The 17,589-nt window shown below is 34.8% G+C and overlaps 1 protein-coding gene across 1 annotated transcript in view; it reads left to right on the plus strand.

The window, feature by feature from the left end:
* The window catches only part of LOC122797198 (KAT8 regulatory NSL complex subunit 1-like), a 1,944,458-nt gene that overhangs the window by 1,665,290 nt on the left and 261,579 nt on the right, over window positions 1-17,589 (plus strand). The window contains exon 10 of the mRNA XM_044066025.1: window positions 16,374-16,446. Coding sequence (XP_043921960.1) covers window positions 16,374-16,446 — 73 coding nt within the window. The remainder of the gene's footprint in view (window positions 1-16,373; window positions 16,447-17,589) is intronic.

Raw genomic sequence — 17,589 nt, forward strand, 5'->3', positions numbered from 1 at the left:
CATGTTTCAAAAATGGTAGAATTATAGGACAGAGCACATAGAGAAAATCTAAGATTTTCTGCTGTACTAGAGAAACTAGAAGGAACAGACTATATTAATTTTATGACGGAACAAATAAGCAACTGAACTGGTATTCCACTGCAGGAACTGTTAATTTAAAGGACACACTGAGTGTATGCTCAAATTTATTTTAGCAGTCAGGGGAAGGTGAAGAGGCAGGTGTGAGATTTAAGTTGCTGTATCCAGCTGTCTTTTTGTCTGGAGTTTCAAAGTCATTTTTGACACATAACAGGCTAAGGAGGAAATGAAAAACTTTGTCCAACAAAAAAGAGAGCCATCATGCAGGAGACTCTGCTTCTCATTCTTATGATAATAAAGCACATGGAAAGACTTTGTCAATGAAACTTTTTCCATTGTTCCAAAATAAAATATTTGAGAGACAGAGAAACGCACACAAGTAGACTAGACCAATTGGGAATACCTTGGAATTGAACCAGAGTCAGGAGTTTGGAGGTGGAGATGAGCAGGAAGAAGACCAGCAACAAAGAAATTAGTGAATGTGAGACTGCAAAACATCAATCACATTTGTGAAATATGTCTGCCTAAGAAAAAGTGGAAAGATTGGACTTTTGTTAACTTTATTAAATTTGTGGGAAAGTGAAAAGCATTTGCCTCAGTTCATATCATTATTGTTTGGACGGACACTGAGAGGAGGGGAAGAGGAAGGGAAAGGTAGGTGCAAGTAAAACAATTTATGTTCTTAACAGTATTACTGTGAGACTTTTCATTATATAAATTGCATGCTTTATAGTAAAGTTTATAGTTTTTGTATGTGATGAAGATAACATAAACAGATGCCTTATTTTCTTTCTTTCTGTCTTCTTTTTAGTATTAAGAAATGTAGACATTACAATGCAAAATGAAGAAAAACATACTAGACAAAAGCATGTTTAAGTTAATAGACTGTAATCCTGGGTTGTTCAGGTGGGGAATATGGTACAAAAGTATACTGATCATAATATATGTAGAACTGATATGATTTCTCTTACTTTTGCATAGTTGAATGTTTGGATTGAGACCCTTGGCTTAATCTAATAACAAGTTTTAAGTGGAAATAAGTAAACAAGAGAACACTGAATACAATGAAAAGTTTTAATTAGGCAATGAACATTTCAGCTTGCCTTTAGAAGCCTGCAGCTCAGTACTATATTTTTTCTCTTACACTTTCATGGAGACACGATTATTATAGGATGTCTTAACATGGATAACCTCAACTTTCTGTTGATTACGTCCTGTGTTTGTAGCTGTCTATTTGGAACATTTTTTCTACTGTGAGGGGTAAACTACATTATTTGAAGATATTCATTTTTTTGTGTTTCTGTTAAGGTATAGTGGTGTGCTTGTTTTTTTGTTTGAGGGTTTACATTAAAACAAAAGTCTTGTAAAATGTAACATAGGTTCCAGTGTTGATGATAAGAAAAAAACTATAGAGAATCAACCTGCCAGACATTAGTAGGTGCATGTATCACAAAAGCTGGAAACAGACATTTAAAAAAACTGTCATGTGTAATAGGTGGGAATAATGACTTCTTATCATAATGGCAACACTTTCCATATTGTCATGGAATGTGAATGGTCTCATGGGTATAGACAAAAAAGAAAGACTAATTATAGTAAGAAATGCAGAGTGCAAATAGCAATGCTACAAGAAACACATTTGGAAAGAAATGAGCATGTGAATTTGATAAAGAAAGGATTTCAGAATGGATATTCAGCAGAATATCAAGAACAAAGGAAAATAGGTATACTTATATTAATTGCTAGAGGAGCTCTGATAGTGATAGAAAAGGAAAAAAAGATAATAATGGCAAATTTGTCATAAGGGGCTACTGGCAAGGGATGAGGATTACACTGGAGTGTATTTATATTTTACCTTTAACTAGTATTATGGAGCTTAAAATATTGGGAGAAATAATCAGCTTTCAGCAGAGAATATTACTTATAGATGGGAACTAGAATTTGATTTGCAACAATGAGGATGTATCTGGGGGGCCTAGAAGGGAGAATATATCAAAAGAAGGAAGATTTATGAAAATATTTGGTATGGAAGATGTGAATTCAGTAGTAGAAACTAGGAGAGAATTTACATATTATTCTCCAATGTACAACTGAGCTAGATTAGACAGAAAGAATATTTCACAGGAACATGTGCATTTAATTGAGAACTTTGACACATATCCAGTAACTTTTCAGATTGTGCACCAGTAATTAATAAGATGAAAATGCAGGGTAATGAAGTAAAGATAAGACACTAGTGCTTTCTCACCTACCTGTTAAAAAGAGAGGAATTTAATGAATGGATAGTGGAAATTATTTGGTAGTTATTAGGGAAGATAGAAAGTACTCCAGAAGTTACAGCTAATGAGTGGGTTAAAATGAAACTGGAGTGTGAAATTAAAAGAATATGTGATATAGTTAAGAAGAAACACAAATTATTTAGAGGAACTGACAAAAGTTAAAGTATTACAGAATAAAGGGAATCTCACAGAACAAGAAGGAGTGGAATTTGCAGAGTACAAAAGAGAAAATAAGACAGCACCAGGATAATATGCATGAATTTAGAAAGACTGCTGTTAAGCAGCTCTTTTTGACAATAACATCAGAGCACAAAAAAGTTTGGCACAACTGAAAAATTAATTATGGAGGTGCTGCTGTGCTGCACTTACTGTACAGAAACCAAAGTCTTCTTAAGACGCAAAATCTTGCTGGCTGCTTACTGCTGAATCAGAATCTGGTTATTACACAGATGTTTGCATGACTGCATCTACAGTCTGTTTAAGGCACTGAGCCTTGCAACTGCACACTGATAAAGAAATATACTTTGCAGCACAGTACTATTTTACTGTATGCACAGTTACTAATAAATAACTTATTTTTATAACAAACAACATGTACTACTGTGACAACGTGTAGCATAGATGTTCAAAGTTTTACTTCCCGATCAGCATAGATGATTATTCTCCTACACAATACCTCGGAACAAGTGTGTTCCTACAAATACCTCTAACACAGCTGATTTTTTACAGTATATACTGTTCTGTTCTTCTCATACACTTTAGATCTTATTTTTCTTCTTGGTATCTTTTTTGGGCTTTGTAAGGAAACATCTATTCTGCTGATGATTTACTTTACAGACTTTTTTTTTAAGGAAATGTTTTGTGGGAAAGCACATACAAATTGTTTTTTTTTTCTGTTGACTACTTCCATTCATCTGTGAGGAATTATGTCAAACTTTTTTAATATTGTGATAAACATGTTTTTAAGGAAACATCTTGTGGAAAAGCATGTACTGCTGATTTTAGAAAAAGCCATGTCCATTCATCTGTCAACTTCTTTGCTGATACTGTGAGAGAACATATTTTTTGAGGAAAGAGCTTGTAAGAGAGCACGTATTGCTAAGTTTATAAAAAGCATGCCTATTAACAGATACAGTCAGAGCTATGTTACATAGTATGGATGCTCATTACATATTGCTAAGCTCTATTCCTACATTTAAGAAAGCTTTATTGTATGCCTTATTTATTTTGCGTTTTTATAGGAGAATTGATTTTAATCTTTATTGTTTAGCACACTAACAGTTCCCACTTTTTATTTTAAACCAGGGAGACAAATTTGTCATTGTTTGGTAATACATTTTCATTATTGCAACTTAGAACAGTAACTTGTTGATTAACTCTTAAGCAAACTTTAATACATGCAAGCAATATGCAAAAAAGTACAAAATAATTAAATAATAATTAATATAAAATATAATTTCTCCTGTCCACCCTGTAAATAAATTACTAAACCACTCACTCCAGTCATCATTCCAATTTTTCTAGTGTGTTGTGACACTTGCACAATGACCTCTAAATGCGCTTTTAGAGACTCTGTTTTATCTGGAATAAATGTACAACATTGTTCTCCTATTAAGGCACATGTACCCACTTGGGACAGTAGTATGTCATCTAGTACCATTTGATTTTGTAATACCATAGTTCGTATGGCTGTCATTTCAACACTGATATGAGATATCATTGAAAGTGGTATTTGCCAATACATCAACCAATTTAGATAGTTTTCTTAACTCTCAAATGGCTTTTGCTGTGTATACCATGGGAATATACCTGCTCCAGAAATTACATAATCTCCTTGATCCATATCTTTTAATTTTAAATAATCAAGATTTTGGTAGTAAATGCGTGATGTATCTAAGGTTTTTACTGGATTTTCAATTACAGGTAATATGTCTCTTTTTCTTTTTGCATTTCTAATACTTCCCTTTGGTAACTCTTTTACATGATGCATTGCTAGTACTACTAGCCCTATATAGCAGGTGCCATCCCATCCCTTTGGTAACCATTTATAAGCATATTTACCACAAATGTAATATAACCCATCTGACAGGGCAACACTGCTATTTACTATACTGCCATTTACTTGTCCCATAGTAGGAGTTTTATTGTATATTACTGTAAATCTTTTATTTGTTTTACTTCACCAACATGTAATCTTGGATTTGCACTCATTTTTATCGTTTTTGAAATACCGCTGTGTCACTTAATGTTAAATGACCCTTGGCTGGTATTAGAATAGGAAAACCATGAAAAAATACCACACGTACTGGTATATGGCTATGAAAGTTTATCATTTCAGTTGTTTGAATACAATTAATATTTCCCACTGGGATGGTTCCATTTTGTTGAAAACATGTGATTCCCTGTAGCAGAAAACTGTACATTTATAACTTGGTCTCCTGTCTCATTTATTAATACCCTCCAACTATTAAAAGTATTTAGTGGAACTGGCACCAGAGGCATAACTTCTGTTATTTTAGGTATTAAACTGCATACCCAGTAATTAGAAACATTCATACATTTTGCATACCAACATTGTATTGCCAAAAATTTATTAAAAGATGGTGACCAATCTTGCTCATTTTTCCATATCTCTTTACTCTCTCTTTTGTGTGACTTTACAGTTTGATTAACAGGTTGTAAGTACAATTTAATGCTAAGTAATACAATACTAGTATGATAGCTATTATCAATTAAAAAAAACATCCTTTAAATAGAAATTCCATTGCTGAATCATTTTGCCTTTGGTCACCTGAAACTGAATTTTCAAAAAGATGCACTTTAAACCATGTCAATTTCTTTATGTTTTCTCTGTGGGAAATCTGCAAGAGAATACACTTAATCAGATTTACATTGCTCACTAGTTCTAATAACTCTTAACTGATCTTTATGTACCAACATTGTTTTGTTTTTCTTTTTTTTCCTTTGATTTTATGCACTAATGGTCCAGTTTGTTCCACTACTTCAAAAGGGCCTTGACAGTTGCTATTCCATGGACCTTCCTTTTGGAATGTTTTTACTAACACTTTTGTTATGCAGGAAAGGTTTTCTTCAGGCGGGAAAATTGCATTGTAATCACATATTTATGTAGGCCTTTTTAACCATTACTGATGCTTACTGATTTCTAACATAGGCCTATCATTAGGTATATCCGGATCAAATGGTAGTTGTATGGGCATTTTACAACCTGTCATTGTTTCATATGGTGAAATACCCATTTTGCTATTTGGTGTTGGCCAAATACCCATTAAAATGCCAGACAAATGCTGTACCCAAGTGTTGCCTTTTTCCAGGCATGTCTTTTTCAGATGTTCTTTTAACGTCCAATTCATGCACTCTACTATGCCATTGGATTGTGGATGGTATGGTACATGAAATATTTGCTCTATGCCCAAAAATTACACATTTGCTTAATGAGATTACTAACAAACTGTGGACCATTATCTGATTCTATGACATGTGGCCACCCCCAATGACAGAAAAGATTTTTCCATAAGGCTTCTGCTGTTGCCTTTGCTGTTATGGTTTTGGTAGGAATTGCTTCTACCCATTTTGAAATGACGTCCACTACTACTAGTAGGTATCTGTAACCTCCCTTTGTTGTTGGCAAAGGACTGCATAATCTATCTGGACTGCATACCATGGTCCATCCACTGGATGTATCCGATGTAACTGAGGCTTTTTCTTTTTAGCATTTACCTGCAAACAGATTAGACATTCTTCTACAATCAGCCTACAGACCTTTTTTAAATTTTGGTTCCAATATTTTTCTTTTACAACTGCCCATAGCTTATCAGCTCTTACATGTTCTAGTATTTGGTGATTTAATTTGACCAACTGACATGTTAACTGATATGGCACATAAGGCAACCATAAACTTTTGGAGTGGGATATGCAGAGTATTCCTTTGGCAGTGCTCCTGCAGTCATGCATTGGTCTGTTTTTTTTCTTTTAAACCTTGCTTTCTTTGAATATTTATGAGATCTTCCTTAATTGATTATTGGTCTGTGTCTTTTAGGGTACTAACTTCTGTTTTTAAGGCACTAACTTCTATATCAATGTACACATACACTGAAAGTTTTTCCCCACTTTGTGCTGCTTGTTTTGCTAATTGAGTCAGACAATGCATTTAACCTGAAAGTTTCACTTGTTGGTTTTTGATGTGGTTTTACTTTTAAAATGCTGTAGTGTCCTTGTTGATGTGACATTGTTATGACTTTATGTATGTCTTTTAATACTTTAGCATGGCATAATGGTTTGCCTACACTGTCTACAAATCTTCGCCTTATCCAGGTGTCCATATGCAGTCTTAAAGAATTTACTACATGATCACTGTCTGAGAAAATGTTAACAGGATTATAATACCTTCGCACGTACAGTGCTGCCTCCGATTCATCTCTTTGAGCTGACATATGCCCTGGTAAATTAATTAGTTTGGGAGAACCCATCTATGGATTTTCCAGAACTACAGCAAATCCTATCCAGTTTTCCCTTTGTCCCAATACTGTGCTCCATCTAAGATGGGTGGTTTAAAGTGGTCAAAATCACATGCTAGAAATTGTACGTCTGGTGACATTATTTTTTTCTAGGCAGTTATACTGTTTTCCTTCATATCCCATGTGATTTGACAAATAATATTTATCCCCTGCCTGAATTGTGAAAATTTTCATTCCGAACAGTGGCATCCATTTTGCAGAGATTGCCTGACTAATACCATCTGGGATTTTATTCATTTCAAAATTATCTACTAAAGCGTTTATTAGTTGGTGTGGTGTTTGTACTATAATACTGGAAAATACAGTCACATGCTTAGTTTGCTTGATACCCTGGTAAATGACCAATAACTGCTGTATGCAAGGGTGGTAGCCCAATTCCACTGGGGTCATGTTTCTACTACAGAAAGTAACTAGATGTAATGTTTTTTCCATTATGTTATCGCCACCATTTGGCAATTTCTGTAATAGCATCACAGTTAAGGTTTTCTTCCCTGCTGCTACCTTTAGCACAAATGGCAACTTAGGTGTGGGTGCTATTAATTCTGTAGCTTATGCTAATTTTACTTATATTTGTGAAAATGCCTCATCCTCATGGGGTCCCCAGTCTTAAAAGGTGGAGCTCTTCTGTTCTTGTAACATTTTGTAAAGAGGAGCAGCTACAGCTGCATTAATCCTCTGTAAATTCCCTTTTGGAATTCATGATTCCCATAAATTTATGTAGATCTGCTATAGCCAATGACTTTTTCATTTGTAAAATGCCTTGCACACACATAGGGCAAGGAGACGTTCCTGATGGCTTTATAATAGTACCTAGAAAATTAACTTCTTGAGACATAAATCTTTTCACTTTTAACCATAAACCCTGCTTGCTGTAGAGTATGGAAAACTTTTTTTAAGAAGCCATATATGCTCTTCTACTGTCTCAGACTGGCTCAATATGTCATCAGTGCAATATAACACTGAATCATCCTTTTCCAGATGTTGCAGGATGAATCCTACTCTCTGGTGAAAAATAACTGAACTGTTTTGAAATCCTTGAGGTAATCTTATCATGACATATTGCTGTTTTTTAAATGTAAAGGCAAATTGTGTCCAGACTTTTTTCCTGAGTGGTACTGCAAAAAAGCCATTTGCTAAATCTGTTACTGTAAATCACTTACTTTGTGGCTTAATATGTGCAGACAACTCTGGAACTCCCAGAAGCAAACGTGCTGTAGGAGTTGTGTATTGATTAACCTTTCATAAATCAATAAGAAGACGATAACTACCATCTTTTTTCTTGACTGGCCAGATAGGTGAATTTGTGGGACTGTTGCCTTTTTGTATAATTCCTTCCTTTTCCCATTCTGCAGTACATTTTTCCATATGTTCTTCTGTCTCCCTAGGAATGGGATATTGTTTTTGAAGTTTGTGTCTTTCGGCTTTTCCCGGTTAGGGGTCGCCACAGCGGAACTCCTGTCCGCTAATGATTGGCAGTTGATTTTTACGTACTGGCTTGCCAGGTCTGATGCACAACCTTCAATGAAGGTACACCCATTCACGCATATCTCCATGCAGAAGATGCTCTAGCTGAGAATCGAACCAGGCAGCGTCTTACTGTAAGGCGGCAATGCTACCGCAGCACCACCACCACCGTGGGTGGGTATGTTTTTTGAAGTGGATGTATATAATTCTGATCACTACCCACCCCTACTGGCATTTCTAGTTTTCCACAATCACTGGGACCCTTGGACCACAGGTTTGGGATTTGCTGTTGTAAATGCTAACACACATCATCGTCTTTATTCACATATCCTGTAGGCTTGTCAGGTTTTTCAGGAAGAGAGATTGCACAGCAACCTGCAGTTTTTTTCTCCCTCTCCTTTTTTCATGTCTCCTATCCACAGAATACTGTTAGGCAAGTGAGTTATTATACACAAAGGTCCTAGAATGTCCATACCAATAATGGTAGTTGAGCAGGATGGATGCATTAAAAATTCACCCTTCCGTGTCTGTCCTTCTTGGTTAAATTTTATATCTACATCTTAGCCACTTATTGCATAGTATCCTGTGCCATTAAATGCAGAAATGCAATCCTTTTTTATAGGATTTACAGGTAACTTGTCTATTTTTGATGGATACTGCAGCACCTGTGTCTAATAAGACATTTTTCCATAGTGAATATTGACTCCTGTACCCAGATATCAATCAGTGGTCGTCTGTCTCGACCCCTTTTAAAAGTAGTTAGGAAAGATACCAGAGTATGGGAGTGGGAGGCACACCCCTATTGTAAGGAGATCCATTCATCCTCCCCTTTATTGTCAAATGCAATATGACACACAGCATGTTTTTGCTTGTCATCTTCCTCTGTGTCTGAGTGATCTACGTATTTAGATATATATTTAGATTTTTCAATCTCTTTTTGTAACTGCTGCCTAGCCATCCCTTCTGTCTGCTCTACCAAATGTTTTGGATTTACAGGTGAGGCTGCTTAAAAATCTATGGGCATACATCCCCTTTTCCTGTGTATTGATGGCATTTATAGCTGTCTTTGCCAATATTGTAAGGTCTCTGTGCACAGACCTGTTTTTCTCATTTTACTTGCAAATCTTTTGGTTCTGTTTTTGGAAACACACCCTGTTCTTCCTTCTTTTAACACCAAGCATTGTAATGATCACAATTTCGTTTAACATGCCCTATTTTCTTACAGAAAAACATGTTGGTGCCTTTTGTTGATTACCTACACCTGATCCAGGTGCTACATACACAGCAACAGGAGCTGGTGGTGCAGATGCAACTCTGCCTGCTGGTGGTTGTTCACACCACCATTGCCTTCCCTGGTTTTTAACTTCTCCAGTTACCTCAAGTGGCTCACTACCTTCTCCTAATGCAAAGATATCTTGTGAGTATAATGTCCCATCATTGGCCGTAGTCCATCCCCTCATTAATTTTGTACCAAATCAGTGAGGGTATCCGAATTTTCTTCATAAATGCATTTACTATCCCCTGAGACCCCTCTGACTTGCTCTAGAAAGCAATGTATTAACTTTTTTTTGTATTTCTGTTTTTTGCATGTCCCTGTATGACCTTTGGTATATGATCTGAAAGGCAAGTCTGAAATGATCCGCTTGTTCCATTAATTTATTGAGATGGTGATTTTAAAATGATCTAACAGCTTAGCTGTAAGAGGCTGCCCTTGTGTGTATGCCATTAGAACAGCTGTCATACATCCTACTTTACTGTTTATCTGATAAGTGTCTTTCTTTGACAGAAATAAAGTTTTAAAACATTTGGGAATAAAAATCCAGAAATGTGTAAGTAATGCATCTGTCCATACATCAGATCCTGCTGTGTATGCTACCCATTCTTCAAATACAAGCATGTTGTAAAATATACATTTTTTATCATTCCACTGTGGTAAGCTTTGTACTAATCTAGACTGTGTATATAGATCTGCAGTGGTTCCCTGTTCTGTGATTTGTACTGGTTTTGTGCTCTGTAATTCCTCCTTTAACTGTTCTATTCGAATATTAGCTTGTATTAATTTATCCTGAACATCACTAACCAGATTTTCTTTATCCTGTAACTGTTAGTTAAATTCTGATATGTCCTTTTGTAGTTCTTTACAGGTTTTATGATACTTTTTAGTAGACTCTTCTGTTGATTGCAGGGCCCCTATGCACTTTTGACAGAATTTTTGTATATCACTTCTGAACTGTTTGACCTCACCTTGTCTGTCTCTTAGACATTTGTTAAATTTTTCTGTTAAATGATCAAGAACCTTGCCCCCTGTCCTCATGTGTTGCGTGTTGAGCAGTGACTTCATTCCACTGTTGTACATGTTTTTAAAGGGTGTAACAAGATCTACAAGAGATTCTGTCAATAATAGATTTGACTGTTGTTCTAATTCTGATATCAATGCAGTAACAGAACACAATTGTTTAATATCAGGATATAACATAAACATTTTACCTTTTGTTGGTTTGTCAACATTAAAATGTTTGTCTTTATAGCCTAACATTTGAGCTATGGCCTGCCCTGTATTTTTATGGCATTGCACACAAAAAGAAGTTTCAGATGATTCACACAATAAATTACTATGACCTGCCTCATTTTTTTGTATCAGATGCCAATCAAATGTTGCGACCCATTTACATAATGCTTGAATATCAGCTTGCCCTAATAAGGTTTTACATTTACTAATGTGCTGTGTATACCAACATTGCATTTTTCCCCATATTTTGTCTGGTTGTTCTGAGACATTAAGAGTAAAGCTTTGTTTACATCTCCTGGCTGACTCGCCACTGAAAAATTAATTATGAAGGTGCTGCTGTGCTGTACTTAACTGCAATGAAAATAAAGTCTTCTTAAGACACAAAATCTTGCTCGCTGTTTACTGCTGAATCAGAATCTGGTTATTACACAGAGGTTTGCATGACTGCATCTATAGTCTGTTTAAGGCACTGAGCCTTGCAACTGCACACTGATAAAAAAAATATGCTTTGCAGCACAGTACTATTTTACTGTAAGCACAATTGGTAATAAATAACTTATTCTTATAACAGATGACACGTACTACTGTGACAGCTTGTAGCATAGATGTTCAAAGTTTTACTTCCAGATCAGCATAGATGATTATTCCCCTACACAATACCTCGGAACAAGTGTGTTCCTACAAATACCTCTAACACAGCTGAATTTTTACAGTCTGTTTATACTGTTCTTCTCACGCACTTTAGATCCTGTTTTTCTTCTTGGTATCTTTTTTTTGGGCTTTGTACAGAAACATCTGTTCTGCTGATGCTTTACTTTCCAGACTTGTTTTTTTAAGGAAATGTTTTGTGGGAAAGCACATACAAATTGTTTTTTCTGTTGACTACTTCCATTCATCTGTGAGGAATTACGTCAAACTTTTTTAATATTGTGACAAACTTGTTTTTAAGGAAACATCTTGTGGAGAAGCATGTACTGCTGATTTTATAACAAGCCATGTCCATTCATCTGTCAACTTCTTTGCTGATACTGTGAGAGAACGTGTTTTTTGAGGAAACAGCTTGTAAAAGAGCATATACTGCTGAGTTTATCAAAAGCATGTCTATTAATAGATACATTCAGAGCTATGTCACATAGTATGGATGCTCATTACATATTGCTAAGCTGTATTTATATTTAAGCAAGCTTTATTGTATGCCTTATTTATTTTGCATTTTTATAGAAGAATTGATTTTAACCTTTATTCATTGTTTAGCACACTCTAACAACAACTTAGGCAAAAGAAAGTAGAAAGGGTTGTTGTCAAACTTAGGAAGCCTATAGCAAAAAAAAAATAACCAGAGATCTTTTAGATGAATTAGAGATATTTCAGAAATGTTATGAAAATTTGTATAAAGCAGAGAAGTGGAGAAATTAAGAAAAAGATGGGAGGGTGGGGGGTTGGCATAATGGTTAAGGTGTTTGCCTTATAAACTCAAGGTGCAGGGTTTGATTCTCACACGGGGTAATTGGCTAGGCATAAAAAATGGCCCACAAGGGCAGTTAGCCTAGTACTAATCTATGAACCTATGAACCTAAGGTTGATGAGGCTCAACAATTAACAGTTAAGACAGGTGGAGATGAAATACAACAATGATGTATAATCAGTCTGCAGGAAGGTCTCCAGGAATAGATGATATTCCAGTGGAGGTTTGGAAGCTAGGAGTGAAGAAAGTAATAAAGATCTAGTAGGTTTTGTTTAACAGTATTTTAAAAGGAGGGGAAGCAGGGACATCCTGGGAAAAAGCTGTGGTGGCTGTAATAACTAAAGATGGTAAGAACCCTTCAGATCTAGCTTCATGTATGCCCATTTCAATTTCAAACCATGATGATAAAGTGTTTATGCCCATAATAGCTAAAAGAATGTCAGAGGTGTTGCCAAAATTAATAGGTATGGATCAGTGTGATTTTGTGGAGGGGAGACAAATATTTGACAACATTTATAGAAGAAAGTTGATCCACAGGGAAGCAGAATGTAGGAAAATACCACTGTTGTTGGTGATGGTGAATCTTGATGCAGAGAAAGCATTTGGCAGACTAAGCTGGGATTTTATGATTTGGGCAGTGGATGCATTTGCATTTCCTGATGCAATAATAAGGTTAATTAGGAGGATATATGAGGCACCAGAGGCAAAAATCAAAGTGGGATGGTCCCTCTCTGATAAGTTGTATCTGAACAGAGGAACCAGACAGGGGTGTCCTCTTTCCCCTTTGTTATTTGTGTTATATTTAGGACCATTGCCAAAGAAAATAAGTGATTTAGAAATTCAAGGATAGAATTTGTAAGGTATTCAAGAAAATATGGCTTTATTTTCAGATGACATTATTTTGTACCTGATAAAACCTAAAAACACATCTTAGTGTTATAGAACATTCTGAGGGCAGTTCCATGTATACAGTGGCTGTAGTCTAAAAAGTGTATGCACACATAAGTAGTTCAACAATACCTATATTTATGGGGACATGATAAAAAAGTATTTAGGAGTATGGGTTAAAGGGGACTCTGTTATGGCAGCTAAGGATGTGTGAAGAGACTAAACAAAAGATAATACAAAAACTAAGAAACTGTAAGCTCTACTAATGGATATGGATTACAAGATGCAAGCAGAAAAATGCTTTTTAGTCCCTTTCATTTTATACACAGGTTGGGCATATTTTTATTAGGCAGAGGAGAAATTGTGGATAATAATTTATAAAAAGTTGAAGGATTTTATTTGGAAGGGAAGAGGGCAAGAGTGAAGTGTGATAAGTTAGTTGATCCTTCCAACAGAAAAAGGAGGTTTAGGTTTACCTGATTTGATGGGATATTTTATAACTATGCAGTGAGGGCTTTTATGCATAACACAAGCAGAAGGTTGCAGTTCAAAGTGGAAAGGCATGATGATGATGAAGCAGAAGGTTAATTCAATAAACAAGGAAAGAGAATACCAGCAGTCATACAGAATATTGTGTTGATGAAGTAGCAGTAAGTATACTAAGAACTCTTCACAAGACTAGAGAAAGGAGATTCTGCTGACAGGGATGCCTGCAATTAGGAGTGGAGAGAACAGGCGATAGGGCATTGGAATTTACTGGAGGAAAGAACCAAGGTACTGGGAACAGATAATTAGAGAGAGGAAAATAATGCAGTGGGAAGAGGCCAATAATATGTTTGGACTGTAGGCTAGAGATTGTCTTCCCTGTCATGGATTGATATCAGAGTATAGGCAAAGAAAAATGAATAAGAGAATGCTAAGAGAAATATCTGCACTGGTTGAGTTTTTAATTGAATCTAGAATAGAACCTGCTGTTAAAAGGGGATAATTAGTAGTGTATATAAAATATTGCACAATAACTTTAGGAATCAAGCAGAGGATGTCAGAAAAGATTGGGAAGAGAGATTAGATAAGCAGTTCACAAAAAAAAAAACAAAAAAAAAAACAGCGGGAGAATAAACATATGCCTCCCAAATATGTAAGAAATATAGAAGATTTTGGATATTTGCCCAGAAGTGTTTGCCTAGGTACTGTTATTTAAAAATTCCATACAGAGTACTCTGTCCTGAATACTGGGTGAGCAAATAAGTGTAATTAAGGAAATTATTTTGTGAGCTGGGATACAGGATCTGAATTGTCTAGACATAGAAAGCATTGTTAAGTTTAAGTCTGATGGCTACCAAAAAGCAATTACTAGAAAATGGAAATCAAAATATAACCTATCCATACTTGAAGATGTGAATATTGTAACAGAGATAAAAGAACAGGAAGTGGAATCTTTAAAAAAGGTAGGAGTAAATTACAGAGGAAAAAAATGGAAATTGTGGGAGCAAAACATGGAGAAAAATATTTTGGAGAAAGAATGAGGTTTAAGAGGAGGCATGAATTGAATGATTGTATGTGATGCATAATGTTGTTAATGTGAACTTGTTAATAGGGTTTGATTACTTTTATATACATGTAAGTTTGCCTGTGTCACAAGCGATAATTCATTGAAGTTTTTCTTTTAAAGACTGATAATGGAAGACTTTATGCTTTTAGCATTACTTATATCTAGAAGAGTGACGGTTCTTTTATGTTATTTTTGGTTTGTACATTAATTATAGAGTCATTCTGGTTATCATCAGTTATAATAAGCATATATATTTTTATTCCATCGTTTACAATGGGAAAATCTTATAGAAAGTGTTGACCAAGGATATTGGACTGAACTGTATGCCAGTCAACAACTCATTATTTAGATTTGAGATAGGAATGATTAAGGAGTATTCAAAGAAAGTGGGATTTCATTGTTAGTTTGAATCTATCATAAAACTGTGGTAAGAAAGTTGTGTACATTTTCTGATGAAACATTATAAATTTCCAGAATTAAGCCACCCAGACATGGAGCTTTTTTATTTTTTTTTAATTTTTTTACCTTGTTAAGAATTTCATCAGTATTTATTGGCCTGCAAACATTATCTGCTTGAGTCCTCTTAAAAACTGATTGTTAACTTATTCTCTGTATTTAATAAATTGCTATCCATGTTTAATTTTTTATAAAAGTCATTAAATTCACAAATAATAGCTTGTATTCCAGTTATTGTTTTAGTATTACCTGATTTTTTTGTATTGCTTGAATGTGTTTTGATTTTGAAACCATTTTGGAATTTTAATCAAATCATGTAGTAAGATTTTTTTTAGTTTTTCCAAATCAATTTCTGTTTTGTAGTGCAAAATATCCCAATGTTCTTTATTTACAATTTAAATAAGAACCATTTTAGTTTTACTTTAGCCAATTGTAACTTTGAATTTCCATAATCCTATTTCCCCAATTTTAATTAGTTTCTAGTAAAAATGGAACTTTTACCAAATAGGTATGCTTTTAAAGCATCCACACAAATATATTACTAGTAATATCCTTATTGATATATAAAAGGGAATTAGTTTCTTCATGTAACCAATTCTGAAATTCCACTAGTTTTGTAATGAATGCTGGAATTCTTTTTGCTCTTGCTTGTTTATTATGACTAACACTAAAATTAAGCTGAAGAGAATTATGGTCACTTAAGGGGCAAGAAAATATTTTAAAAGTTGTTAGCTTTCTGGATTGCCTACCATGCATTCTAGAATAATTAGAATATTGCAAAGAGTCATTAACTTTCATCTTAGAAGAGTCCATCATATTCATCTTATCCGTCCAGTTCTTCAGTGCTTTAGCTGTAGAAAACATTTTACAATGTCTATTTGCTGATGCTTGATGTTTGTCAAATATACAGTTAAAACCCTCTCCAGTGATTAAGCTTCCTTTTATATTTTATATAGCTAGGTCATTTTTTTCACCTTTTTATTTTAAATGTAAATTTTTTTGTGTTGTTTTGAATAGTTTGAGCAGTGGCATAATCTCTGCTGTGGTAGTCTAATATTCCAGTGCTGCTCTTGCCATTCTTTTGAAGGTCTTAGAAGTTCTTTGTGTTATCTTTACTACAGCACTAGTTTGCTGATTTGTATTTCAGCTGGCGAATAGTAGATCCTGCAGTATGGGAGACAAGAAGCAATTTTTTGAAGATGCAGATTGAAGATGAAGAGGTAAGAGTAAATATTTTATTTTCTTTAATGGGAATATAAGAGTGTACTATACTGAATGTTTTCTGGTATTGAAAAAAAAATGTTCTCAAAGGAAAGGAGGGAAATGGTAATATGGTGACTTTTGAGTAATGTTAATGAACAATAGGTGCTTATTGAGCTTCTCATGTGATACCTATATATGGGTCTATATTATCTCATCAAAAGTTTTAAACAGCGAATGGTATCTACAGTGAAAATGTCGTTCAGCGAATTCACTGTTGTACGGGGCTGCGTCCCCCCCACTTATTATATATACCAGCTCTGAGATCACACTACAGTGAGGAAGGGGCAAATTTTCCGATCTTCACTGTATTGTGAGCTCACTATTAACAGTTCACTGTATGACATTTTCGCTGTAAATAGCATTAACTGTATTAAACTTTCGAAGAGATAATACAGACCCCCTTTATACACAGAATTTCTGCAGTAAATTCTTCAGAAAGAGTAATTATAACAGGTAACCTTAGCCAAAGCATAAATGATACTCTACAAAAATACAATTAAACCACTCAGCGTGTTGTCCAGGAATGTGATTGCATTCAACGACCAAAAATGTGGAATATACAAAATTTAATATTCAACTACCACTAAAAACAATGAAAATGTCACATTACAAAAACAGTAATATGGTACTATATGACATGGAACCATTTTTTTAACAGTACAATCATAACATGAGGTTTTCCCACCTTGTGTGTCTTTTTTCCATACTAGCATTTCCTTTAGTAGTGCCTTTGCCTTATTATAACAACTCTGGTCTCATGACAGTGTTCCTTAACACCTTTGTTGATATTTGAGGCACTCATTAAGTCATTCTTATCATTTCATTATCTTTCCATCCTGCATCAGCACCAGAATAATTTAGACTGCTTAATGATTTTTGCTAATGGCCTTTTGCTGTTTTCTTCAGAAATTACCAAGGAAAATTATTTTAAAGACTGCAATGTAATTGTGGTCTGTGTTTTCCCATTTGAAAAACACAGTGTACCTTGATTTTTTTTCATTTGTTTAATTGTTTTTTACATTTCTATAAAAAAAAGTCAAGACCGTCACCACAGAGTTTGGTAGAGAACAGGACAGGAAAAAAAAACTGGAAAAAGTAAC

Source organism: Protopterus annectens, chromosome 3.part0 (genome assembly GCF_019279795.1).
Source record: "Protopterus annectens isolate FY-2018-M chromosome 3.part0, PAN1.0, whole genome shotgun sequence".
Lineage (NCBI taxonomy): Eukaryota > Metazoa > Chordata > Ceratodontiformes > Protopteridae > Protopterus > Protopterus annectens.